Source organism: Cygnus atratus, chromosome 13, assembly GCF_013377495.2.
Source record: "Cygnus atratus isolate AKBS03 ecotype Queensland, Australia chromosome 13, CAtr_DNAZoo_HiC_assembly, whole genome shotgun sequence".
Taxonomy (NCBI): domain Eukaryota; kingdom Metazoa; phylum Chordata; class Aves; order Anseriformes; family Anatidae; genus Cygnus; species Cygnus atratus.
The window spans coordinates 19,343,536-19,370,700 of NC_066374.1; the positions used below are offsets into that span (position 1 = coordinate 19,343,536).

The following is a 27,165-nucleotide window of genomic DNA, read 5'->3' on the forward strand; positions in this document are numbered from 1 at the left end:
GTAGAGATCTTGCATTGTTACCTACTGAAGCGTAAATTCTTTCTGCTGTTTTTAAGTGCTTGCGTTTATAGTTAACATTTAGTCTGTAATTTTAGATTTTTATTTTAATGTCTCTTAAACTTTGCCTCTGTTTATTACATGAGAGCAGAACGATAGCTTGTGATCAGATGTTTTGCAGGGCAGACAGATAACTGCACAACTTAAAATTTGATTGTTTCCATAGTATCAGAAATTGATCATATGGTAAGCAGTCGTGGCTTTGTTCTTGTCAAGGTGATGGTGAAGTAGTTGAACAAGTCATTGGGCAGCAAACTAATGACCAAGATGAGAGTATCCTTGATGGCATGATCAGAGAGCTGCAAAGGGAACAAGATCTAAGACTAATTAATGAAGGAGAAACTCTTCCAAACCCTCCGCTCAATAGATCCCACTCTGTTAATGGAGGTAAGCATCCCCTCTTTATACATCATTTCTTTTAGTAAAGCACAGCAAGGTACTAATGGAAACGTGTTCAAGTTGGTGTGTATTCTGGGAGTATGTCTTTGAGGATGCTTTCTCTCTTGTTCTTATGCATATTTTTAACTTGTGTGGAGCGCTTGGATGTTGCTAATGATGTCCGAGGAATTAAAAGTTTAAGGTGCAGCTGATCACCTTACTAACTGGGCTGTGAGTATAATGAATTCTATTGTGAACTTTGTCTAAAAATACATTTGAAGTTCTCTGTATTGTCTTGATGTCACTTGATCACTACGAAGATGATACTTTCTAACTGAATAATGTCAAGTTAACAGTATATAATTAGAGAATGTCAATGGAATACAATGTTGTGACAGACTAATGGCTTCCTTGTGCAGCCCAAATGCTAAAGCTGAGCATCAGATCAGTGTTTATAAAATAAACATGTCTGCTCTGTCTTGGTGTTTCCTTAGAAAGCTTGAGATTATTCTGTTGGTAAGTGTTCTGCTACTGTGACTTTATTTTTAATATGCAAAGTGATTAAAAATTTAAAACCAACTCAATCAGATATGAACAGCTGACTGTGAAGCAGCTGACTGAGTGCAGTTATTGTAACAGAGCAGATGCTGTGGACTTGTGCTGCAAGTCATCCCGAGCTTTTAAAAAATGTACATCTGCTAATAAATTAGTTCTAAGTGAAATGACCGATTACACCTTTGAATCAGATTTTCCCGGCAAAACTCGTTAGGATTGGTAGACTTAGAGTTTAAATTTGAGAAGGAATAAGAAAAAATATTAGTGAAAAATGCTGAAAGTACACTTTGATTTAAATTGGTGTTGTCAAAAAAGTAGCCTGGCAGCTAGTTTCAGTTCACAAGAAGTCTTTTCTGCTTCTTGTGATAGGCTGATGTGCTGTGCAATTCCTCAACTGTATTGTAAAATAAATAGAAATGCCCCTGTATTTGCGTGAGAGGGAACTTCCAGATATAGTGGTTAGGAAATTAATGTAGTTACATTCCAGAACTTGCACTGATCAGTGACTTTGCCACGTGAACTGCCCCATTTGTCTGAGTTAATTAGAGTATGTATGAACTGTCTGGTATTTTAATAGCTGAATACTTTTATATAAGTTTGTGCAACTGTGAATTCATTTTTTTTCATGTTGTTAACCATATTTAAGCATGTAGAAATTGTGTTGATGCATTCCCAAATGACAAGATAAATTAAAGCACCAGTAACAGTGATTCTGATATTACCAGCTTTTTCACTTTTTTTTGTCTACCTGAAATTTTAGTCTGTTTTCTTCTGAGTATGTAGCACTGCGTTGTTGTGCCACCCGATGAAAAGTGCAGAGAAGGAGCAGTGCCTGTGGTACAGTAGATAAACATTACAAATACAGAACAAGTGGAGGTACAAGAGAAATGTTAAACCTTGCAGCAGTCTGTTATTTTAGGTGACAATCTCCTCTTTTCCTCTACCATAGAATTTTAGATTCAGAGCCTCTAAACAGTTGACAGGATGTTGATTTGAGTCACTTAAGTGCCTTCTAAATTTTTCTCATAGCTTGCAACAGACATCTCTTAAGATACTGCAAGCCACAATGATATTACAGTAGTCTATGCGTCTCCAGTAGTCCAAGGCCAATGTGTAAAACCCTTGAATTGAAGTAAAAGACAAACCTACTTGACAGAGAATAAGTGTTATTTGTTGCCAAAAGGAAGCTCTTTGTAATCCTTAAGCTTTAAATTCCATTTTTATTGATGGGTCATAGAAGTGAAGAAGAATCTTTTTCTTCCTCAGCTCTTCGAAGTCCAAGTTTGGAGATTGCATCTCCACCAAACGTTGGTCTCCGGAGAAGTGGTCAGATTGAAGGGGTCCGGCAAATGCATCACAACGCTCCCCGAAGTCAAATGGCAACAGAGAGAGATCTCATGGCATGGAGCAGAAGAGTGGTGGTGAATGAGCTTCCTCCAGGCATCAGCAAGTAAGTGAGATAGGAAAAGAAAATTAAATTGCATAACGTTTAGTGATTCTTCCATGTTTTTTTTGTGGTTTTAAAAAATGATTTTCCAGAAATAAGTTTGCTTTTTTGTTGTTTGTTTGGAAATGCAGGTCGTAGGATTAGAGTGGTAGCTGCTGCTGAAGGGTTAAGAATAATAATTCCTTCTCCTCTCAATTACATCTTTCTCCAGTGGTTCAGAAAACACATTTTTCATTTTTGATGTGAGACTTTTAATTCTTCCATCTTCCCAAAGTTTTATTAAACCAAACAAACAAAACACAAATTTTTAATACATTTCAATTTCCTTGGGTTGACGTATGCTCTTAGCAGGACCTGTGGACAGATTTCTTGTGGCAAGGGAACTAGAAGTATTTTAATGTGTGCGTTAGTGAGACTGTCAGGTTATATGATGATTTAATGTATAAAATGGATGTTTCCTATGTATAATTAGGGTGCAGGAAGAATGTAGAGCTGCCAAAGGTGAAATTGAAATTGGTTTATACAGCGTTGAAAAGAAGAGAAAGCCATCCCACACCTTACAACGGGTGAGTTAATTCACGGGGGGAAAGAATCTGGGTGTCAAACAGTTCGGAGCACTCAACTAAAAAAAACTATAATGAAATTCTATCTGTTAAATGATTTAGAAGGTCAATAGTGCGAACTGTTACTCTGGCTCTCTTACTCTGCTCTGTAACCATAACTTGTCTGTTTTTATACTGTAAGTAACAACGGTAAATCTCTGTCCATGAGGCTTCAGTTGTAGGAAGATGCTGGGAAAGGGAGAGAGCAGAGTCAAGGGGAATGCTCAGTTTCATTGGCGGAAATTAGGAGAAAGATTACAGGTGCCACACTTGGAATGGCTATCTTTTATCTTACCCAGAGGCTACAGCTATTTTTTTTTTCTAAGAAAAATTGTATTTCTTCATAACCTTCTTATTAATACGGATTGCTACTTAAAAAAATAGTATTGATATTGAACCAAAAAGAAAAAGCGAAACCACTTGCTTGTTCACTGAAATGAACAACCACAGGTCTGTAAAAGATGTCTTTTCAGTTCTAATTCTAGATTTCCTAGTTAGCATTTGTAGATGGGTTACAATGTACAATTACTTTAATGAGGCATCTTTTAACTCCATAATTCATTATGGACTATGTAATCTCTTTCTATTTGTCCCTCCTGTCCTGTGATAAAAGAATGATTACCAACCAGGAAGTGGAAGGTCTTTGAGAAGAAACCAACGCAAACGCCAGCACGCCTATCAAACACGCTCCACGATAGAACACAGTCAGCAAGGAGCAAGTCAAAACGCACGTGCACGGGAAGAATCAGACAGCTCCTCAGAGGTCTGACACATCAAGTGATTCTTTAGATAAGTTCCCTGCTCACAAAATATTGTGGTTTGACAACAGATGTGCTGAGAGCACTGTTGCTTTCAGAGCTTTGAGTTTCTCCACCGAGGAAGAAACAATCAAATCACTAAGCCTTTTGGATGTGTGGTGGTACTGTAGCATGTTGATCTTGGACAGAGAAGGATCACTTACCTCAATGCCAATACAGTATTCAAAACTAGCTTAAAACAGGTTGTGTATTTTTGGAAATCTGAAACGTTTTCAAGTAAAGTTAATTGAGTTGCATTAAACCACTTATTTTTTTGGCCATTCACATGTAGTAGAGTTCATGTTGTACATATATTCTAGGTCAGATTCAGTACTTTGATTTCGTTTGCATCTGTAGGTTGTTGAAAGAGATCGTGTGTTGGTATTAAGCAATGATATTGTCAAGGGAAGAACTTGAAGCATACCAAATTAAATATAACTTGTTCTCGTTAGGGAAGCATGCAAATTAAAAAGAGACCGAACACTGTAATTTTGTAAACGCATTGAATGTACAGAATAGCTATAAAGCTTATTTGTATTTAAGGACTGGTTTAACTTTAAATCTTTCCTCGAGTGAGACAAACTATGTAACTTGCTTGCAAATAAAAATGATAGATGTTAAGCTTTGACCCAAAATGAAACCTTTTGTTTTTAATACAGGAAGATGAGACAGTTGGCACAAGTGATGCATCTGTGGATGATCCTGTGGCAGCGTGGCAAAGTGAAAGCAGTTCCAGGTAGATTTAGTAGTCTTTTATTTGTTGTATTAGGTGATTATATAATTTAAGTAAGACATTTTATATTATGATACTATGACAGCAAGTTCAGGAAGAAGTGTTAATGACTGGCCTCATAAACATATAAATCTGTTACACCCTATGACAGATTGAACAAATTGCTTAGTACACTTAAGTAGTTTAAAATGGTAACCAACAACATTTGGGGTCTTAGGAACAGACAAATACTTCTATGTATTTGAGTGATTAAGTAATTTTGGAAGCTTTGGTAACAGTACTTAAATACAGCGTGAAAAAGTCATACTTTTTGAAGACTGACTGTTTTTCCACTCCTGCTTGAAGCATTTCCATTTTATTTTCCAAAATGAAGAATAATTTTGAAAGACCATTTTATGAAAAAGTCTTTTTTTTTTTTTTGCTAATAACTGCTTGAAAAATTGATGCCAGTTAGTTATATCTAATAGAAATATTGATAGAAATTCATACATACCTTTTGTTCATGTTTTGGTAGGTCTTAATTTTTCTGTTGTCAATATGTATTGTGTACAAGTTCTACAGTCTCTTTTCTTAATGCTGTGCTTTTATGGATGCAAGGGACATGAGCTAATGGAAATACTGTTTGTGTTATTTGGTTATTAAAGAAGTTAGAAATGTATTTTTAAGAATATCCTACTTTACTAATTTTTTCATGCATTCCATGCAGTTCAGTCAGTTCTTATAAAGTCTGTCTATGAGTTGGTGAGATATTTAGTATTAAAAATAGGTGTCAGCCATAATCCTAGTTTTACCAAGAATTTGTGAAAGATAAAATAACCTGCTGAAATAAAGAAATTACGTAGCACTTAGGTATTCTTTAAATTCACAAGAGAATGAAATTCTGCCCTAATCCTGACATCTGTTTCACATAACCAGAAAAGCAGGTTGAAGGATTGGTCCTTTCATTCCATTGTGTGAAACTGAAGTGCTGTTTTTTCTTACAACTTTATATAATTTTGCAGTGATTCATCAAGTGAATATTCAGACTGGACAGCAGATGCTGGAATTAATCTCCAACCTCCAAAGAGACAAACCAGGCAGGCAGCTCGGAAAATCTGTAGTAGTTCTGAAGATGAAAATATGAAGGGAACAAAAGGAGTGGAGCAAAAACGAAGGAAACTTAAGCAGCCTAGAAAAAAGGTTGGCATTTTTAATTTTCGAGGGTCTTTTTGACTTCATAATTTCCCTCCCCCCCCCCCCCCCCCCCCCTTTTTTGGAAGCTCTCGTATTTTTCCTTATAATTGTTAAAGAAGACACATAGAATATTTCTATGGAAAGAAACATAATCTCTTTATTTTTGATCTTTTTGATGTTCTGCTGTATTGATGATGAACATTTCTCACCGCCTGTGATTTAGCTGAGGTTTTTGGAAGGTTTACATTCCAGCATTTGCTTTGCCCTTATATCTAGTTATTTTAGTTTGTGGTGTATGATCAGTCATTTATATACTCTGCCATAGTAATTGCAGCTTGTACTCTAAATATAATGTAATATATTTTAGAAACCAAGCGGGCTGCTTTCGATGGAAGGTGAACCCAGTGAAGAATGGCTTGCCCCCCAGTGGATCTTGGATACTATACCCCGCCGCTCACCTTTTGTCCCACAAATGGGAGATGAGGTAATAACGACTGTAGCAATGTTTAAATTCCCACCTCGGCTGATGAGCTTTTAAAATTATTATTATTATTTATTAGGACAATTAAATCTAACAGTACTTTCAGTGAATCGTGCTCAAGATAGGCTGAATTGGGATTTTTTTGGGGGGTGGTGGGGGGAACAGAACTATCACTAAAATAAAAAAACCTTATTTTTTATAATTTTTTTTTTTAAGATCATATACTTTAGGCAAGGCCATGAAGCTTATGTACGGGCAGTAAGGAAAGCAAAAATTTACAGTATTAACATGCAAAAACAACCATGGAACAAAATGGAACTCAGGGTGAGTTAAACGGATACTTCAAAGTGCTGAATGTCTTTGTAGACATTATCTTACATCATGTTTTTTTCAAAATAAGAGTATTCTAGGTCGTTTGGGCACATGTTAGGTTTACAAAGTTCTGTTGTTCTGTTTGAATCACTGGGTCCCATAACGCCGAATGCACGGTGTTTCCCTGTTTTGTGCTGCTTTACTCAGATTCCATATCAAGCATAGAGCAAATGTGTGCTAATATTCATATACATATATGCCAGTGGTTCTATTATTGAAAATAATTGCTTTACTGGTTATAATAATTATAATAATTGCTTTACCCAGTTACTAGTGCTAGATATTGAGTGATTCCAGCTGTAGTCTTCAAAGGCATCCCCAGAATGCCTTTCAAAGGAAGAGGAAATGTTATTTCACGTAGGATAGAGATCTTAACACCTGCTCATGCTGACAGGATGTGATTGTACAAGGCTGTTATTGAATTTCCACTTTAAAAGGAAGAGTTTCCTTTTACTTGCCCTGTATGTTGCTATGCAAGGGTGCGAGGCTCTGGGCATAACCTCAGGCATAACCTTTGGTGCCGTTATTGTGATTGAAAGCATAAAGTGATGTGTTCCTTAGAATCTTCTTAAAAAGTTAAATAGATTGCAGGTGTCGTGTATGCAAACGTACCAAGGGAATAAGCATCTTGTACCTTTTTCATTTTCCTTTTTAAGGAGACGGATTTATTTTTAGTTTTGGGTAAAGAAAAATTTTATGGGTGAAATTACTTGGGCTGCAAAGTGGAAACAAATATGTTTTTTATTTATAGGTTTGGTACTTTAACGTGGATGTTTCCATTGTTAGCATGTTAAAATAATACTGTTCCATGCTTGTCGATACATAGGAACAAGAATTTGTAAAGACTGTAGGAATCAAATATGAAGTTGGGCCTCCTACACTCTGTTGCTTGAAGCTTGCATTCCTAGATCCGATCACAGGCAAAATGACAGGAGAATCATTTTCCATAAAGTGAGTAGCTGAAATTCTGATGATGTTCTTCAAGACATTTTCTTGTGGTTTAGCAGCTTCCCCCTTTTTCTTTTTTCCCTTTCAAGGCATGGTGATGGTGTTAATTCATCATTATGCCAAACCTGAAAAGAGAATGCATGAAATTTTATGTCTGGAGACTGTTTGTATTGTACTTGTGGAACTATGCTTGTGGGTAATAGAAGCAATTTTTTTTTTCTGTTTCATGAAGGTACCATGATATGCCAGATGTTATTGACTTCCTTGTGCTGCATCAGTTTTATAATGAAGCCAAAGAAAGGAACTGGCAAATAGGTAACTACTTTTTTTTTTTTCTGTTTCATATGTTTTGCAGCGTTTCTACAACTATTTAATAGGCTAAAATTTGATGGTTGTGGTTTGGGTTTGTGTGGACAGCATATATTTTAGACTTGCTGGAATGGGGAAGAGGTTCTTACAACAAACACTGACATTTAGTTATACAACTCTCTTTCAAACATTTATTTCTTAATGTAAAAGAATTTCATGATACTCCATTGTTTTACTTCATGCTAAAGATTATAGAAGATTATAATTATTTTGTAATCAACATAAGAATCTTACGTTTATTACTCTCTGATACTCCTTTAATGCTGCTGCAGTCCGACTTTGCAGTCAGACTGTGTATTTGTGATTTGTGATGATACTTGTAAGATGATGTACATTGTATTCATAACATGATGTAAAAGCACTGCCACACCTTATCATAGTGATCATTGGAAACTTTATTTGATGTTTGCTAGAAGTCCTATAGCAGAAAAAGCAGAATGAGAAATTTTGCTCAGTGCAGATTTTTTCATTACAGGGGATAGATTTCGCAGTATAATAGACGACGCTTGGTGGTTTGGAACTGTGGAGAGTCAGCAGCCTTTCCAGGCAGAATATCCTGATAGTTCCTTCCAGTGCTACAGTGTTCAGTAAGTACTTACATAGCTGCAGTGTTTCGGGCGTGTTAACGTATTCAGGGTCTCCTGGGTGTTTACACACAACTCGAAAGCGTACCTTGAGAACAAGGGTCCTTTTTTCCATTTAAAAATATAATAAAACATTTATTTATTTATTTATGACCTTATTCCTGAAACAACACCTGTAGCCTAAACAGCTGTACAGTGAATGCATAGAAGATAGAAGAGAAAAATGAGTTTGAATCCAGCTAGTGATATGTCTTTTTTCTAATAGACGTGACGTTTTTGTTTTAAGACCCTTAGAGGAAAAAAATGTATCATTATATTTAGCCAGATGAAAAAGTAAGTGCTCGAATTTATGTATTTGAATGGATTATATTTTTATTTTTAAAAGCTGGGACAACAACGAAAGAGAGAGGATGAGCCCATGGGACATGGAGCCAATTCCAGAAGGAAGTAAGTGTGTTTTGAATTCATGTCAATACATAAAGTAAATAGTTGTGGATCACTGCTAGTACTTACCATTGTTGAATTCTTCATATTCAGCTGCTTATCCAGAGGAGGTTGGTGCTGGAGTCCCTGTGACTCCAGATGAGCTGACAGCTCTTCTCTACAAACCCCAGGAAGGAGAATGGGGGGCCCATTCCAGAGATGAAGAATGTGAACGAGTAATTCGGGGGATTGAGCAACTTCTTTCCCTTGGTATGTTTGGAGAGAAAAGGTGGAAGTATTAAGAATATCAGCATGGTGGCACATGACTGAGGGGTAGATAGGGTGGAGTATTGGGAGGTTGTTGAAAATTACACAACTAAATAATTGAAAAGAGCCTTTTAAATTTCATGTGGTGCCCTTTTCAGTTGTGCTTTCCTGTTTCTGGGGGTTCACTTGTTCCTTTCAAGTTGATGGGGATTCTGAGTGGCTTGCATATAAATATACATGAGTAAAACAGAATTAATCTGCCAAAAAAAACAACTGACAAATTCTTACCAACAAATACCTTGTAACTAGTTTCAGAATGTAGCTGTTTAATAGCACAGATGATCTAAATTCCGTCCCGTACATAAGACACTTCTGCATTCTTAGTTTATGTTGCTTGTTGTAGTATTCCTGTTTTACATGCATAAGCCATGTTACTTTTCAGCAATACAGTTGGCTGCTGGCATGGAAGTCTCAGATGTGATACATAAATTTGAAAATACATTTTTTGTTTAATTAACAGACGGTACAAGAGGTACAATCCTATCCATCGGGTAATGATATATCCAGCTGTAGATCTGTATTGCTTTTGCTGAATTCTTAGAAAGGAAACACGGAAACTATTATAAGTAATCTAATTATAACTTTCCTTCTGGTATCATCCGAGGCATCTGTATGATTCTGGTCTTTTGTCTTTCAGACATTTCTAATCCCTTTGCTGTTCCAGTGGACCTTAGTGCCTATCCCATGTATTGCACTGTAGTTGCTTATCCAACGGACCTCACCACAATCAGGAGGAGACTTGAAAACAGGTTTTATAGGTTGGTTTGGTTTTTATTTGTTTGTAATGTATATTTTCTGTAGTCTATTTGAAGAAAATGTTCAGCTGAATAACATGTAATGCCACTTAGGCAACATATTTCTTTGGTTAACCAAGAGCGTAAGGTGAGATTCTATTTGGCTTTGTACAAAGCAAGTCTTGCAGTATAATAAGTTCTTTTGTGCACATAATTAAGGCAAAAGCTGGTATATCTGGATCTGGAGGGTTGTTTGTATGTTAAACAAAAAAAAAAAAAACAGAGTCTTAGTCCCTGGATGGCACTGTAGGCACAGTGTGTTTGATTTGTATGTCTGCTGCCTTTGAACCAGATACTTCGGTTGTAGTGTAGCTGTTAGACGTGGGCTAAATAGTGCTGTAAACTTGAAGTTTCAGTTTTTCTGGTTAACTTGGGGATAAATAATATCTTTTCCTATCCTGCTCTTTTTTCCCTCTGGGGATCACTTTATCTGTAAGGCTTTCTCCAAGTGGGAAGAGCCAGCAGTTGTCTTCTGTAGGTTTGTTTTCTCTTTCTATTCATTGCTGATTTGAAGAGGGACTTTTTTCCTCCACAAAGCTATGGCACACTGGAGTAGTAAGCAGTGTGTGAACAGAAACCACTTACCTCTGCCCCTGGCAACCTGTTCCCCACGTACTTGGATTACCTAATTCCTTTTTTTTTTTTACTTTTAAACTCAGAAGGCAAATAATGTACACCTTCTTCTCCATCCCTTCCTTTTTTTTTTTTTTTTTTTTAGGAGAATCTCTGCACTGATGTGGGAGGTACGCTACATTGAACATAATGCCAGGACTTTCAATGAGCCAGACAGTCCTATAGTCAAAGCAGCCAAAATCGTAACAGATGTCTTACTTCGCTTCATTGGGTAGGCATGGTTTTCTTACTTCATAGATCTGACATCTTGAGTCTCTGAGAAATTTGGTTATGTATTTTGACTTTTGTTACTGCTCTGCAGGGATCAGAGTTGTACGGATATATTAGAAATATATAATAAGGTGAAAGCAGAAGACCTGAGCAGTACTGATGAAGAGGAGGAGGTAAGACCATTGAGTGGGACCATGAGAACTTGCCTTTTTAAATTCATTACCCAGAAGAAGTTTGAGAAGATTTTTGCTGAGTTTTTATTTTATGGGTAGTTGCTTTATGTTTTTGAGATAAGCCTGTTTAGGCCATTTGATCACTCACCTAGGGCAAAAAGCTCCCTTCAGTAGGTAGGAATGGTTCTTGGAGCTTCCTGTCTTTAATCTTCTCTCAGTACGTGGTATTTTGTTGTGTGAGGAAGTATTAGTAAGCGGGGGGAGCATGAGCTGGAGCTGTTATTCAGTCTGATGAACTAGAAGGACAAGTTCTCCTGTTGTCAGGGAAGAAGCAGACCTGGTTTTCTTATGTAATTCTCTATCATTTCCCATTGGTTGTACAGTGGAGTGAAATAACAGGTAGAAAACAGGTTAGATATCACTTCCCCTTAACTTTTTCTCTCTCCTTACTCTTAATCCCCTTACATATAGTTTATAAAGACTTTGAAGTATGCTGTAGTTTCTGTTACAAAGCAGTGATCTCTTATAACCCAAATTGCTTAGGTGTTTTTTATTGTTTTTTTTCAATGTTGCTTTCTAATACGTGAACTAGTGTAAGATGTAGTTATGAGGTTTCTTTGCTCCTCCAATCTTCTGACATTTTCCATTATTGCAGTTTTGAAATACTGAAGTTAAGCCTGATGCTGGTCGAATACCTACATGCTTGTGACCAGTGCTGTTACCTTGGATTTGTATTGAAACTTAAAATCTTGAGTATAATGCTTGGTGTCAATGAGCAGTCCTTAGATGTTCCTGGATACTGTGCTGCACACTGACCACCAGATGTAGGATCAAGAGGAAACTTTAGCCTTAGGCAGACTGGCTGAAACCATTGAAAATTTTTTTTCTGGACTGGTAGGGAGCTTCACTGGGCAGTTGCCGGGAACGCGTAGTTATTAAATACCCTTATATGCAAAGGCGTAATATCAGTGCCTCCGGTATCTTTAGCTCTTTCTGAGATGCATCGTTATTGTAGCTTTTGCATTTTACAGAAGTCTAAAATGTACTTGAAATGGTTTGCGATGGTTTAAGTGGCAGAGTAACTGCTGGCTCTGAAATAGGCCTGCATGGCTTGATGTCTGGATTTTGGCAGCACAGGAATGGCATCGTCATGTTGGGATCCAGTGCATTTATCTTCTTTCCTGTTCTTTCTGATGTACTGTGAAATAAGTTGTTTTCTTTTTTTATTTTCTGTTTATGCTTCCTTGTTCTTTGTTCTGTTACAAAAGTTATCCTTTGTGTGGCCAAATGTAAGGAAATGTGTTTTAGAAGAAGAAATTACTGTGAGTTCCTCTGTAGGAGCTCTTAAGCAACTGATTCTCCCCTCAAAATAATTAATTTTTAATTAGTGGTAGAAAGTTGTGTACAAAGGAGTTGTTTCATTTCTGGATCCAGATTCTGAAAAGAATATTATATACGCTTAATGTAAGTCAGAGACTACATGAAGTCTGAATAAACTCAGTACAGTTGCTCATGGCATGAACATTTAGGAAGAGGTATAAAGCTGTGCGTGACTGGGAATTAACTGATTCTCAAGGACTGAAAATAAGCCATTAATATTTCTCAGATGTTTGTATGTAATTTCTGTGGAAGCAAACTTAGAAAAGAGATGGAGCAGCTTATCTATCTTTTTTTTTCCCTGAAGTTATGTAAGTTTGAGTTGAAACTAGTTTCTGTTTCGCTCGAAATATTCTTTTAACTTGAGTAGTTTATAATTGTGCTTGCTGTTGTTTTTTTTTAAGACTGTTTCCATTGCTGTGTGTGTATACAGGCATGCATGCGTGTGTGTAATCATTACCTTTTCCTTTAGGTGGCAGAAGTAGATGTAGATTCAGATGCTCCAGGAACTTCCTCTGGGAAAAGACGAGTGAGTAAATATTTCTGGTTGGTTTAGCATATGAGACAGAGAGACTGGGTACTGAAACACTCATTTGGGTCTGGAACATGTTAAATTTGTCATAGCCTATAGTCTGCAGTGTTAACCATGTGAATTCAGTTGTGTATATGTGTAAGTGTTGGCAGACTAAGGATGGATGCTGCTGTGCAGGTGAATTTAATTGCTGAAGAATCTTTTTGTTTGATTGATTTGAAAGATATCAAGAACAAATCTGATTTGCTATCAAATTTGGGGGAAAACTGACAAAAATAGCTAGCCTGGATCTGAAATATTGCATACTTCATATGGGTGTGAGTAATTATATATTACCAGAAAAGGCATATTTCTGCAATTTGCATTCTGCATTATCATTGTGCCTTCAGCTGTTTTAACCTTATTGCAGTTCTGGTTTTAGTTGTGGAAATCTGCTTCAAATCAGAACACTAATAAATTTACACTAGTAAATTAGTATGAACTTAAAGTGAAAAATCTGAATATTCTGAAAGATGATGAAATACATCTGTTTCCTTGCAGGTAAGACGACGAATAAAAAGACAGCCCACGAAAGCAAGTCCTGATGCTTGGAAAGAGCAATGCAAGCAGTTGTTAAACTTGATTTATGAAAGAGAGGACTCTGAGCCATTTAGACAGCCGGTTGATCTCTTCTCCTATCCTGTGAGTACAACTTCTGTACTCACAATTTTAAAATCTAATGTTCATCCTTTGACAAAGTTCTGTGCTGGACATGTTTCTAACCTTCCCATTTCTGAGCTGGAATGGACCATGTTCAGTGCAATGATGTTTTCAGAGAATTATCTACAGTAACTCTCGAATCTCTGTCCTAGATGGAAATAATTAGTTAAGAGCTGCTGTTGTGGATGATATCATAGACGTTTTCATGATCAGCCTCAGGTGTTGTTATCATCAGTCTTTATTATTTTTTTTGCATGCTCTTACAGGATTATCGAGATATTGTTGACACTCCTATGGATTTCAGCACTGTGAAAGAAACCTTGGAAGCAGGAAACTACACTAGTCCGTTGGAATTTTACAAAGATATTCGCTTAATATTCTGCAACTCTAAAGCTTACACTCCTAATAAAAAGTCTCGAGTAAGTCATACATTTTAATTTCTTCTTTATAAAGACCATGGCCCTGCGTATTAAATCAGATGCTTTAGTGGTAACAAAATCACATCTCCAAAAGACACCATCTAGCATAGATAAGAATGTTGTTTAAAAAATTGCCCGTAATTTTTATGTAGAAATAGAAGCATTTATGAACTATTACGAATAAAATACATACCAATTGGGATTAGATTGCGCTGCCTTTACTTAGAGCATAAATTTCACAGACACATTAAATCCTGTGTGTTATTATATGTGGCACCTAACATGGTGATGCAAAATGTTTTATTCTAGCCACTGTCTATCAGCAGAAAGAGCAGAGTGTGGTGGGGAGAGCTTTCAGTGCAAGTGTAAATGGTGCTAGATGGAGGCAATGGGAGGTAGCGCGGCATTTTTCATCTCTTGAGGAGCAGTACTCCTTGCTCACCAGCAGAATAATAGCTACTGTGCCCTGTGAAAGCAGGGTGATGACAGTAAGCTTGAAGTAGGGTGATGCTCTGGGAGAGCATCAACTGTTCTGGTGTTGTATAAAGGACAAAAGGTGGGCTGGGGTAGGCTCTGAAGATAAAGACCAATAACTTTTGCTTGCTTTAACAGAGAGAAAGGTAGTAGAGGATTGCAAGAAGACAGGTGATTTGAGAGCGGGTTTTGTATGCTTGACATCCGAGTATACTTGGTAGTGAGTGAGTTACTGCTGTGCGCTCCCTGGGAACTTCCCTGTGTATTTATAACTGAACAGCTGATGAGTCAACTCGCAAATTACTTTAATAGAGTGGCCCATCAATATCCATTTGCTTAAATACTGCGAAGAGCCTCAGTGGGATGATCTTTGCGGGAGGGCTGGGGCGCACAGCTGGGCCTTCTGCCACAGTGGGTTCATCTACTGCCAAATGCCTGTCCGCATCCTGAGGTTTTCTAGCCTTGTTTACCACCTTTGCAACAACGTCCCAAATGGAGGCAAGAAGGGCAGAATACCACATGCCAAAGCTAAAGAGTCATTGCTGCAATGTAAGGGTGAGGGAACAGGAATTAAGATGTATGCATGGAAAGACAACCGTTATCAAAGAGGTTTTGTATTCAGAAAGACTGCAAGAAATGGGAAGAGGTCTAAGGTGGTGATAATGTCTTCTTGATCTTGATGGTGTTTACACAACTTCCAAAGACTGGATGCAGCAGAAGGGTATGGATGTGAGGAAGAAATTAAAAACTCTGTTTTATATATGCTGAGTTTAAACTATTAGTTTGTCATAAGCATGAAACATCTGAAGTAAAATCTTGAACAGAATAGTCCAAAATACAGAGAGAGCCGTAAGTGCATTTGCGAATGAGGGTAGTCGGAGGTGAGGCCCAGAAAGAGGGCGAGGAAACGGCTTAAGGACATCTGGCTTCTAGAAATTGGGAACGAGGACATTTCAGCTGACATCTCTGTGCAGCTCTGTAGGGGTGAGTGTAAGGACTCATCACTAGGGAATTATAGCAAAAAACAAAGATGAGTTGACAGTGAAGTTCAATTGTTCTTTCCCTTGGTACTTTAACTTAACTTGTGGAGTGCCTCCATGCTTTGTGGAAATTAAAAAAGGAGGGATATTTCAGTAATCAAAATATCAATTTTCCTTTAACCTCGTAAATATTTTGTACTGTAAATAATTAAATCTTTGTCCAAACACACTTTCTGTCATAAGAATGAACATGCATTTTGAAAGGAAGTTATCTGTAAGGAGTTGAATGTCACCATGAATTTTTCTTCTGCACTACAAAGATTAAGTCTCTGCAGTTTTGTGATGGTTTTCTGCTGATCTTCCAGATATGGCAACAATTATTAAAGCTTGGCTGCTTTCTCATTCCAGATATACAGCATGACACTTCGACTATCTGCCTTATTTGAAAATCATATGAAAAATATCATCTCTGAGTACAAGTCAGCAATGCAATGTCAGAAGAGGAAAAGGCCACGGTACCGAAAACGGCTAAGAAGCAGTAGCAGTTCACCATCAACTAGCAGAGCATCTAGGTAACATAATGATAGTAAAATGTGCCATCAGAGTCGTTTGAGTTATGTCAAGACAGTGGTAGGCAGACCTTTGTGCACAAGCAGTCAGTTAATGGTATTGCTCATTTCCTGACACTGTTGCTCTTTTGGGTGGTGAATTTATGAGCTCAAATCCCATCAAAACTCACTTTGTAGTTTGGGCTTAATTCTGGTAAGTGAAAGGCTATATAATTAGAAGTATTCCCTCTGGATAAAATGAAAAAGCAAGTTTCTTTTGCCTTTGTTTAGTAATGGTTGAAAAGTGCTGTGTAATGCTTTTCTGAATTCTGTGTGATACGTTATCTGTGTAAACTGAGTAGTTCAGCTTTAAAAGGTGAGGTTAAAAGACCTCACATGCCTTGTTCTTGAAAACTCAAATGCCTTTATCAAACAAAATGATATTGTCGCTGTTTTTAGTGTTACTACTTCAGTACAGGCACTGGGGAAACAGAAATCATTTGTGTTACAAGTCTGCTGCAAAAAAAAACCACAACAACAAGGCACTGCAGGGGAAAATGTTTTTGTGTTTTGAGTCCTTCGGTACTAACAATTTTATCTTTCTGGGATGTTTTGTGTCGTCAGTCCAAAAGGGAAACAGAAGCAAATGAAGATTCAACCTAAAACCAACCAGAATACCTCACTGCCTTTGACTAGGACTAGCTCTTCAGTTTCATCTCACGGTGAGGAGGAATTTTCTAATATGCATCCTTTCTTTTGTAGCAACTTCTCTGTGCAGAGTGACAAAAAAGCTGGTGCACATTTAATGTTCAGTTTAAATCGTGTAATCGTAAGACACATGCAAAACCTACTCGCTGAACAAGCAAGATCATGTAAATATGTGGTCTGTAGCTCCTGTTAGCAGAACACGGCCCTCCATCTGTTGATAAGTTATTGGTAGGGTGCAGAAAATAGGGAAACTTGCTAAGAATTAACCTAATGGCAAGAGTCTGGAATTCCTGCACACGGGTTTCCCTCATACAGCAACTACAAATACGTTAAGTTTACATTGGATTACACCCTGGATGAGTCTATCTCTTCATGACTGGAGAGGCAACTTGGTGAAACTAACCTCGTGACTTTCAGGCCACTGACTCAGGTGATACCAAACCTCCCCAAAATGCCTTACATTTCAAACGTACAAATAAAGAACAAAAGATACTCTGTCGAGTTAGTGGTGTCCCATCTTAAGTTTCAGATACAACAGAGGAACCTTTGGGTTCAGCCACCGGTGAAGAGTTGGAAGGTCAGCCATCCTCCTCGGGCTCAAATGCACAGAACCGAAGTGGAAATACCATCGATCCAGGGAAGAGTAGACCAATCAGAAGTAAATTGACACCAGTGAAACAAGGTGGGAAATAAGTATTCTGTTCTTTGGATGACTGGTTTCACTAGAAATGGAAGGTGCTGCTTCTGGCTGATTCTTATGTTTTTCTTGCCAGGGTCTAACGTTATACTATAGCCCCAAACCACACTGAAACTGTTTGCCACAGATTCCACGGAAATTCCCTGGCCTTTTGGCAATGCATGTTTGTTAGGAAATAAGCACTACTTGCAGCGTGTTGTTTTAATGTGCATTTTTAGGTTTGAAGTAGATTTTGCAGGTGTTTGTCTTGACACACTTGGTAGGGTTTGTCTGGCTAAATGGTAGACGTCTGTGTCTAAGCAAATCGCTCTGGTCTCCTGTTTTTGAATGGATTTGCATTGGACTTTTAGTCAAGAGAGTCAAGCAGTCCATGCTTCAGGATAAGATGAACAGTGTTTACTTCTGTTCTGATAAATTTTCATCTTAGAGTAGCCGTTCGCCTCCACAGAACATAAAGGTTGCCTGTGGTGACTAGCTCAGAGTTGGATCATCCCCAGAGCACATCACAAAGGCGTGAGGCGAATCCCACTTCTTGTGGCCCAGTTTGGTTCAGGCATGATGATGATAACTGGATTATTTTGTGTTTGCTTAGATCACTCTCCTGATGGACTGCTTACAAATGGTGACGGCAGAGAACCTCGGGCAGGAGTCAAGAGGAAGCTAGTAAGTGCATCAGAAGATGAGCATCTGGAGGAGGTAGAGGAAGAGGAAAAGAAGAAAAGAGACTTGAAGGAAAAGTCTGGTTTATCTTCATCAGAAAGTGGGGAATCAGCATCCAGTTCAAGTTCTGAAAGCAGAAGTGGCTCTGATTCAGACTCTGAATCAACATCTAGAACAGATCAGGATTACATTGATGGAGACCATGACTACAGCAAAGTTGTGCAATCCAAAAAACCCAAGAGAAAAATCAAAAGAAAAGTCACCAGTGGGAAGAGGAATTGGCAGGGCAGAGGGACAGGGAGGAGGGGTAGGTGGGGGAGGTGGGGCAGATGGAGTAGAGGGGGAAGAGGTGGAAGAGGTGGACGAGGTTGTGGCAGAGGAAGAGGTGGTGGCAGGGGAGGAAGAAGAGGCCGGGGAGGCAGAGGAGCCTCGCGAGGAGCCACCAGAGCGAAGCGTGCCCGAATTACAGATGATGAATTTGAAAATCTGTTTGGAGGACAATTTGGTGAGAACGTGTTTGGAGGCCGATTCAGTAGGCCGCCTCGAATCAAAACAAGGAATGAGGGCAGGAGAACTGTCCTGTATAATGACGATTCTGATAATGACAATTTTGTGCACACCGAGGATCCTTTGAACCTTGGTACTTCCAGGTCAGGCAGGGTGCGGAAAATGACAGAAAAAGCCAGGGTCAGCCATCTCATGGGATGGAATTATTGACAGATGAAAAACTTTGGAACAATTTTAAAAGAACTTCAATGGCCTTCTACTGCAGGGATTTTACCAGAAAATCTACCAAGCAAGTTGTGCGGGGACTCCACTCATGTCTCACAGTGGTGCTTTTCCATTATGTCAATTTGCGTTTGTTTTAAAACTTCAGATCGCCACACTTCATTGGTCAAAACAAGCCTTATTCATTAGGCCTTAAATTACAGAAATTCTTCCCCACACACTACGAGTTCATCGCATTAAAGAGGCTTCCAGCTTCTCTATAAGAACATGATATTTTAAATCATGATTATGACTTCTCTCCCTTGTTTTGTTTTTGTATAATAGAAATAGCACCTTCTTACAGAGTTTTTATGTGGTTTCTGCCATAAATCCTTATACACAGTAATAATTATAACTTTTGCACAATACACCAATCCTAAAGGCAGCTATAAAATGTTTACAGTTTCTATATTGTAAGAAGGATCTGGATTATTTTAATCTTCCCAGGCCAAACAGTCATGAATTGTGCTGAACTGAAGTATGTCTATACTACAGTTACGGGGGTCCTGATGTGCTTTCTATCGGTTCTTTATTCGTGTAAAAAGTGACAAAGGGTTGGTGCCTTGTAAATATGTAGCAAACCTTTGATGTGGTGTGTCCTATGTGTGCATTAACTTTATTAAAAAGAGAATACTTGAGAAGTATGAATATCTAGACAAAAGGTGCCAAATGCAAAAGTTACTTGCATCTATTTTCTTTTTGTCCTCTCATATTTTTATAGTATTAATAGAGATTGTGCAGCTAAGGGGTAACTTCAACATTTGAAAGGTTCCTCCTCTTCAAAGCATAACGTGATTTTTAATAGTAGCTTGGCTACCTCTATTTACAACTACTGGAAACTTAAAAGAAAATAGATGCTATTATTCAGTATGTGTTGAAGAAGAGGCAAGCAGGAGCGTAGAGGGATGGAATTGCTCGCTGAGTTGTACAGTAACTATATCTCCATTATATCGACACAATGAAAACAAATCCAAGCAATGATCAGTTTTCAGAAGCGTGATGTTTTCAGCAGGTGGTAGTTTGTGCAGATAGGCCAACTGGCTCCCACGCAGTTCTGCCACGACTTACTCGGTGCAAATCTGTGTTTCGTTTAATTTGTCCCTTGGAGCTGATGGGGAAGCTGAACTGAGCTCTGTGCCTCTGGTGGCTAGCAGTCCTGATAACTTTCTGTTCTCGTCCTCCGGACAGACTCTTGTGTCTCAAGCTTCCAGAAGAGAATTCTTGTTGCACTGTACTTGTTATACTGAAAACTGCGAACTTGAAAACAGAACTCATTTTGGTAGTAATAGTACAGTTTGTGACAGTGCGAGGGAAGTCGGTAGTGTCTTTCCCCAGCGAAAGGCAGCGGCCTCAGTGAGCAGGAACAGGGGATTTGTCGTGGGGTGAGCTGGAGCTGGGCAGCCTCTTTGCTTAGTAGGGTCTGGTTGAAATATATATGGGACTTCAGTTTTCTCCTGTTGTTTAAAAGAATCTGACAGTTCCAGCTTGGTTAAGAGAGTACGTTGGTTTACACAGAGAGAACAAACGAAAAAAAAGAGGTTAGAAATTTTTGGTGGAGTTTTTCAAGATTTCTTTTTTTAAATTTTCATCCAGTATCCTTAAGTTCATCTGTGCACGGCTTGGTCAATAATTCTGGAAAACCTCAGGCAGCAAAGAGTGACCCATGTATATTCTCAGATGCAGAAGGAATTTAATTTTTGACTTTCTATATTAAGCACTAGCTATTTTATCTCGCTTTCCAAAAATTCTACTTAGATGCAAAATGACTTGAAAAAAAATGCAAAGGTTTAGTTTTGTGATGGAGGAGAGTATATCCTAAATTGCTCAGAGCATTAATATGAGTTTATGGTACAGTAGAAAAATCACACTTTTTTAATAACTGTTTTGAATCAGCCATAATCCATTTCTGGACTTAATTCAGTTGTGTTTTGATGGAAATATAGCGCAGAGGCTCTCCTAGTTCTGTATTGGGCTTTAAAATATAAACACCCGTCCTGTCATCTCTCTCTCATATATATATATATTATATATATATACATACATATATATTTATAAAAAAAATGTGTTATTTCTTTGATTGGTCCTCCTACATACGGTAACCAGGAATAGCATGTATGCATCAGCTCATAGTCAGAATCATACCCATTTTAGATCAGTCCTGTTGAGCTAACGTAAACACTATGGTTTCTGTTCTAAAGCCTGAAAATCTTGAAATGCAAAAGAAATGCTTTTCATATATTTCTGACTGGCCGAAGATCCACTTACGTATTTATTTTGTGTAAGGGTTGGGGGGAGATAAACACGTGGATTCCAGAGAAATCCTTTTATAATTTGTGTATTTTAGCAACAATTAGAATAATATTAAATATGTTCTCAAATGTATCTTTTCTATGTAATGAAGTACTGTGAAGATAACAGTGAAGCATCACTTTACTGTGGCGTAAGTATTAATCATATGTGTTACATGATTAAGAGCTAGACAGCAGGGTGTGCTAGAACAACAGAACTATTGCTTATTGTAAAAGAAAATGTGGGGTTTTTTTGTGCATGAGAACCTTTTTATAAGCATGGAAAAATAACTTGTTTTTAGCTATGTTCTTTTCACTTGGTTTGGTATCTGGGTTCTTTCTCTGAGCTGGGCAGTTGATTTCTCACGGCCTCGGTCTGTGGCAGAATAACAACTCTGTAGTAATTCGGGCGCTTTCTCTCAAACCCCAGATCCTGCTAGGAGCCGCTTACGGTTGCAGAAAGCCTGACCCCAGCCCAGCAGGTGCATCAGAAGCAGTAAGCCGATGTAAGCCGTGCACTGGCACGGTCCCCGACCCCAAAGCCGCGTGCTCGTGACCTCGCTGAGGCGCCAGCAGGCCGCAGTGCCCCGCGCGCGCTCGGGGCCGCAGCCGCTCCTTGCACCTTTACCCAAAGACTCCCCGGCTGGGCCTCAGGAAAGGGTTTGAAGGGCTGGTGATTTGTCAGCTTCCTGAGGCTAGCGAGGTGCGTGGGCAGGCCATGGCTTCCTTCCTGCCCTAGGAGTAGTTGCTGGGCACCAGCGCTTCGAGGTTTTCACTAACCCTGAAACCTCGCGTGGGCCTTCCTGCGAGCGTGGGGGTCCTGGGGGCGTTTGGAGGCACCCTGGAAGACGGGGCTTCTGCCCCAGGGGTACCCGCGGCACACTGCCGGCCCCCGCTTCATCCCCTGGGGAGGTGGGGCTGAAAACCCCGCGTGCGTCCTTGTTCTCAGCTGTCTCCTGCCCACAAGTCTGCTCTCTCTGTAGCACTCCCATTTCTCCTGGACCAGGGCATCCATGACCAAGCTCGTTTTGCGGTTCCACTGTGCCGTCGCATCAGTTTGGCCCACGCTTGGCCCGCCGTTAGCTTTCTGTCATCCTTTGGTTTCCAGTTTGCCTGTTCCACCCCCGTTCTCTAGCCTCCCGTTCCTGCCCCGCAGTTTACCTGTGAGACTCTTGGCATTTTACGATACCTTGATGAATTTTGTTTCGGCTAAACTGTTAGGGTGTAAGACTTAATTTGTTGCCTGTTGTTTGTCAAGGAGCTGAACTGTCCCGTGACTTGCCACATTTTTTATGTCTGCCTTACCTTGTTCTTAGCCCCCTTCCCCAGCGGCTGGAGGTGGATTAATTACAAAGGAAAGTTTGTGCTCTTGCTTCTCGGCCACCCCTCGCCCCGATGGGGCACTGTGCCCACCATGCCGTGTCTACTGAATTATTACTCTTTTTTTTTTTTTTTTCCTTTGCTGCATGAATTTAATGTCAAGTTTGCAAAAGTCGTGGGCTTCCTGCCTCCCAGGGTATCTCTGCTGGAATTACCCATGGAGCTTCTCCGTTGGTGCTTGTGCTGGGGTTGGGTCTGTGCCGTTTTATCGCTCCTTTGTCCTTGTTTTCTTCAAGCCGTGTCGTAGCTGTTGCATGGGTGCTCCGCGTTCCCGGTGCCACATCCCTCTTCTCTCTCATCTTTCTTTTTTGCCACCGTTATCCCACCCGTGCTCCCCTCGGAAGCTCCCTGGGGCAGCGGTGGCCTCAGGGACAGCTTCCCGAGGTTCTCCTTCACATCCCCAGCACTTCGTAATGCGCTTCTTGGCCAGTTTCCCCAGCCATCCGGGGTGGATGTGCCGAGTGCTGTGGGAGGAAGCTGTCCTCTTTTCCGAGCTCTTCTTCTGTCTCATCCCAAGTAGGAATGCCTTCTTCGCTTTCAAACTTCCATTCCTGAACTGCAGATCACCAGTTTGAGTAAAGAGAGAGCCTGGTGGGCTTAATGTAGCATCGAAAATCTTGCGTTGCTCCTCCTAGTAACAGAAGCTGGCATAGACGTAAGCAGAGGCCACCCCCATCAACTCCCCCCTGCAGGTGAACAAGCTAAATGTAGTCATTAAGAAATAATAACTTGTGGAATGATTTTTGGTTGCCTAAAATCTTGTATCCGTTGCGTATTTTGATTCTCCCTGACCGTGTTTTTAAATGCACAGCTCAGGTGCTTCTGCGTGCGGGCTGCCGGGTTCACAGAGCACTGAAAAGAGCCGACGTTGGGTGTGTAGTAAAAATTGTTCTGGAGTAATTTATAAAATATGGAAAAAGGAACTAAAATGTATTGCTTTTGTCAATGTTGGAGGCTCTGCTGACCTCAGAAAGCAAGATAACCTTGGCAGGCATTTAAGATGCTGCTCCTAGATGGCTCTGAGTGTCTCTGACAACCGTTCAAAATCACACAGTACTAACACGAGAAAATAAGTTTAAATCACTAATTCCTGATAAGGACCCAAGATTGCTGTTCTGTCTTTAACCTGGGTGGTCAAGGACAGGGAAAACCAAATTGCTGCAGGCGTCGGGATGTCTTGTCAGCCCTGACTGGGGTGTCCTGCTACCGCTGGTCTGTGTCATCAGTTCAGTGTTTTAGAAACGCATTTGTGAGTTTACATTTCTTGATTTATTTTTTTTAAATCATCATGCAAAGTTTTATAAAATGCTAATTATTTACACGATAGACTGAAGGGGCGGTTAACAATCCAAGGCTAAATCTCTATTTAGTATTGTAGGGAGCTGTCATTGTGTTCTTACAAGTATGTATTATAGAAAATTACTGCGCATGTGCGATAGATAATTTTCATATTAGTATATCAGAGGTTTACACATTTGAAAAAAAAACAAAAACAAAAAAAACTCCTTTATGTACAGTAAGTAACAGCCTGCAAAACTTAGTCCGAAAGTTGTCTTTTTTAGTATTAGAAATGCAAAGACCTGTTGGAAGCTTGTACATTTTTACTGTGTCATGTCCAGCCCACAGCAAACGTACACAACTGTGCTCTGAGTCCCTGAAAACGTTCCAGTGGAATTGCTGTCACAGCCTTAACTCTAGTGTTATAAAAATGGTGCTTAAATACATTTACGTGCATGGATGTGGGTACCTGACCAGGGTTTGTGAGAATTTCAAGTAAAACAAGCTGCGCTTATGACACTCCTGGCAAAGAACGGCGGCCGCATGTGTGAATTTACAGCCTGTGGCTGTCCGGCAAGTGTTTAAGCTCGTGGGCAACCAAGAGCAGTTTGGGTTCTTGGTGTGCTTTTGGGGCCCGGCCACCCTGCTGGCTGCGGGGTCTGGCAGCCGGGGGGCTCGGGCTTCCTCGCCCCGCCGGGAAACCCGAAGGCGCCGATCCTCTTCTTCAAACGGCCTCCTGAGAGTGTGGGGGCTGCTCAGATCCACCCCGAGCCCCCGGGCTGATCCGTGCGTTCTCCGTAGCGATACTGACATAGAGCTCTTCGTTCCTCCCCGAGTCCTTAGAGCAGACGTCATTTAGAAATAGCCGTTGGTGTTGGAGCAGCGACATTCACGTGATTTAGGCTCTACAGTTCATGCTCTGGATGATTTAAAATACTCCAAAAATGCACAAAGCTATTAGAATTATGTACTTTATTGATTTTTTTTTTTTTTTCAGGTGATATTTATGCCCATATCTTCACATCCGCTATCTCAGGTCCCTTTAAATGAATACTTCAGGGATTTTGATGCCACTCGTTGGCAGACCAAATGTAATATTTATATGCAATGAGCTGTTAGTTTTTGTATTGTACAAATGTAAATTTGTAAAGATTTTTTTCTAGAGTTTTTTTGAAGTCACTTATGTAATCTAGGATGTTTCATTTTCCAGCTGTGGGATTGTCTTAATAAAAAAGATAAACTCTTACTTTGGTTTTGCATTGCTTACTAAGGGGTTTAGAATTAAAAAGACAAAAAAAAAAAAAAAAGAACAATCGGCTTTCAACATGAAAGTACTTTTTGTTTTAGCTGGATAATTCCACACTTACAACAAGGACACCTGTATAAGCTGGATACACTTGGAGAATTTCTGGAAATTTGGCTTGCCGAGGCCTTGGGGCTAGGAAAGGAGAAGCTGGGAGGTGACAGGGACACGGCAGAGCTCGACGGGGCCGGGATGGAGACCCCCAGTGGGGTGGCTGCGGGCGGTCTCTGCTGGCATTCTGGTGCCAGCAGGGCCCAAGGGGGGCCTGGGCTGCCCATGGAGGAGTCCCCCGGAGCATCTCGCTGTTTTACTCCTGGTTTAATCACATTTTTATACACTTAGAGCCGCAATGCGTTAATTCCTTTGCACCGTGGGAAAAATGCAGTACTCCCGTGATACTGAACCGCGCTGTTTTCCCTCTGCTGCTGAAGAGAGACGGGCAGATACTGCCCAAGGAGATTTTAAGCAAATGGCGTTTCTGGTTTCGGCGGAGCTTGTTCCTGCTGGGCATGGATGCCCCATCAATCGTTGTGCTGTGGTTTTGTGCTCTGCTGCCACTGGGCTCCAGGAAAATACTTAAGTCTCTCTTTGCAGTGATGGGAAGATGGATTTTTGCCTCCTCTGACTTTTTATTTTATTATTATTTTATTATTATTTTATTATTATTTTATTTTATTTTTCCCCAGAGCTGATGCTGGGTGCTTGCTGAGCTCCCCCGTGCAATCCAGTCATTGCCTGCTGCAAAGTCCGAGCAGGAGCATTTTACTTTACTCTCATTTTCTGCTGCGTTGAACATTTCCCTTCATTTTGTGTGTTGATCTTGGCATGCGAAGCACGCTCTTTTTTTATTGTTTTCTTGAAGGAGGTTGTGGTACGCATACATATTTTCATAATTTTTAAGGACTCCTGTGCTTGGCGGGCAAGGTGTGGGGCTCAGCAGAGCCGCGTCCTTCACCCTTCCCTGCCCTTTTGCTTCCAAAGAGGAGGCTTCAAAGGTTGGATATTTCTGCATTTAAACCTGGCGTGGTGCAAAAGGGAAGAGAAGTTAGGGATGAAGGTGACCTGCGGCTGGCCCTGGTCTCGGGCAGCGAGAGCAGCAGGTTGGGGCTTCCCGTGCCCTTCCACACCAGGCCAGAGTAACCGGGCAGTGAAATAACTTTTTTCCTTGCTGTTTCACACTCAGCTCAGCCTTAAAAGGGCTACTTTTAAAATCATTTGCCCAATCTTTTATGCAGAGCCTGGCGGACGGAATAACTGGGGTGAAGAATAGCAAGAATGGAGGAGCAGGGAAGATAAACAGGCTTGATAGCGCAGCACATAAGCTGCTTGTTTTGTGCTGAAACGGGAACATGCAGGCATTTTTTCCAAAAGAAGCAATTAACACTTTTTAAATAGCTATATTATGCAGTCAAAAAAAAAAAATGCTGTGTTTACTGCAGTTGGGAACGTATTAGGTTTATTCACTGTAACAAAATGGATTTTGTTTAAGACAGGGAGCAGATAAAAGACTCTAAAACCAAACTTCTGATGAAAGTTCCTGAATGTATGAATCTGAGTGAAGAAGGAAAATAGATTTGTTAGCACGGACAGCAGCTATCAGTAAGTTCGCTACATAAATGCTCTCTGATTCTTAAAGATATTAGTTATTAGGAGCGTTTTGTGATTTCAGGTACAAGAGGCTTCTTGTTTGCACCAAAGTTTCCCTAGTTCTTGTTGCAGCATCTTCAGGGCAGCTGGGATCCACTCGGTTCTGCTCCTGCCTTCCCCCCAGCACCCCAAATCCCAGCACCCCCGTGTAGGTGCCCTTTACCTCCCCTCTTCTTTTTCCCGTCCTCCCTAACCGTGCCCTGCTTTACTTTTGCTTGCAATCAATTTCTTTTCCAATCATCTCTCTTCCAAATTCTTTTCCCCAAAACTACGCTCGTTTTTCCATTGCTAAAGGAAATTCTGCCACAGATACGAATAAAGGTGCAAAAGCACCGAAGTGTGCTGCGCCTC

The 27,165-nt window shown here is 40.0% G+C and overlaps 1 protein-coding gene across 2 annotated transcripts in view; it reads left to right on the plus strand.

The window, feature by feature from the left end:
- Positions 1 to 25,083, plus strand: part of BRWD3 (bromodomain and WD repeat domain containing 3) — a 54,876-nt gene extending 29,793 nt beyond the window's left edge. The window contains exons 18-40 of one of the 2 annotated variants that reach the window (XM_050713431.1): positions 274 to 444; positions 2,257 to 2,440; positions 2,910 to 3,003; positions 3,653 to 3,802; positions 4,496 to 4,572; positions 5,571 to 5,748; positions 6,110 to 6,226; positions 6,440 to 6,547; positions 7,422 to 7,546; positions 7,776 to 7,858; positions 8,388 to 8,499; positions 8,882 to 8,943; positions 9,034 to 9,189; positions 9,884 to 10,004; positions 10,759 to 10,884; positions 10,975 to 11,056; positions 12,906 to 12,962; positions 13,506 to 13,646; positions 13,931 to 14,083; positions 15,946 to 16,109; positions 16,710 to 16,807; positions 17,317 to 17,475; positions 18,083 to 25,083. In XM_050713431.1, the coding sequence (XP_050569388.1) occupies positions 274 to 444; positions 2,257 to 2,440; positions 2,910 to 3,003; positions 3,653 to 3,802; positions 4,496 to 4,572; positions 5,571 to 5,748; positions 6,110 to 6,226; positions 6,440 to 6,547; positions 7,422 to 7,546; positions 7,776 to 7,858; positions 8,388 to 8,499; positions 8,882 to 8,943; positions 9,034 to 9,189; positions 9,884 to 10,004; positions 10,759 to 10,884; positions 10,975 to 11,056; positions 12,906 to 12,962; positions 13,506 to 13,646; positions 13,931 to 14,083; positions 15,946 to 16,109; positions 16,710 to 16,807; positions 17,317 to 17,475; positions 18,083 to 18,867 (3,503 nt within the window). In that variant the 3' untranslated portion in view covers positions 18,868 to 25,083. The remainder of the gene's footprint in view (positions 1 to 273; positions 445 to 2,256; positions 2,441 to 2,909; positions 3,004 to 3,652; positions 3,803 to 4,495; positions 4,573 to 5,570; positions 5,749 to 6,109; positions 6,227 to 6,439; positions 6,548 to 7,421; positions 7,547 to 7,775; positions 7,859 to 8,387; positions 8,500 to 8,881; positions 8,944 to 9,033; positions 9,190 to 9,883; positions 10,005 to 10,758; positions 10,885 to 10,974; positions 11,057 to 12,905; positions 12,963 to 13,505; positions 13,647 to 13,930; positions 14,084 to 15,945; positions 16,110 to 16,709; positions 16,808 to 17,316; positions 17,476 to 18,082) is intronic. The other variant, XM_050713432.1, reaches the window with a different exon arrangement.
- The last annotated feature ends 2,082 nt before the right edge of the window (positions 25,084 to 27,165 follow it).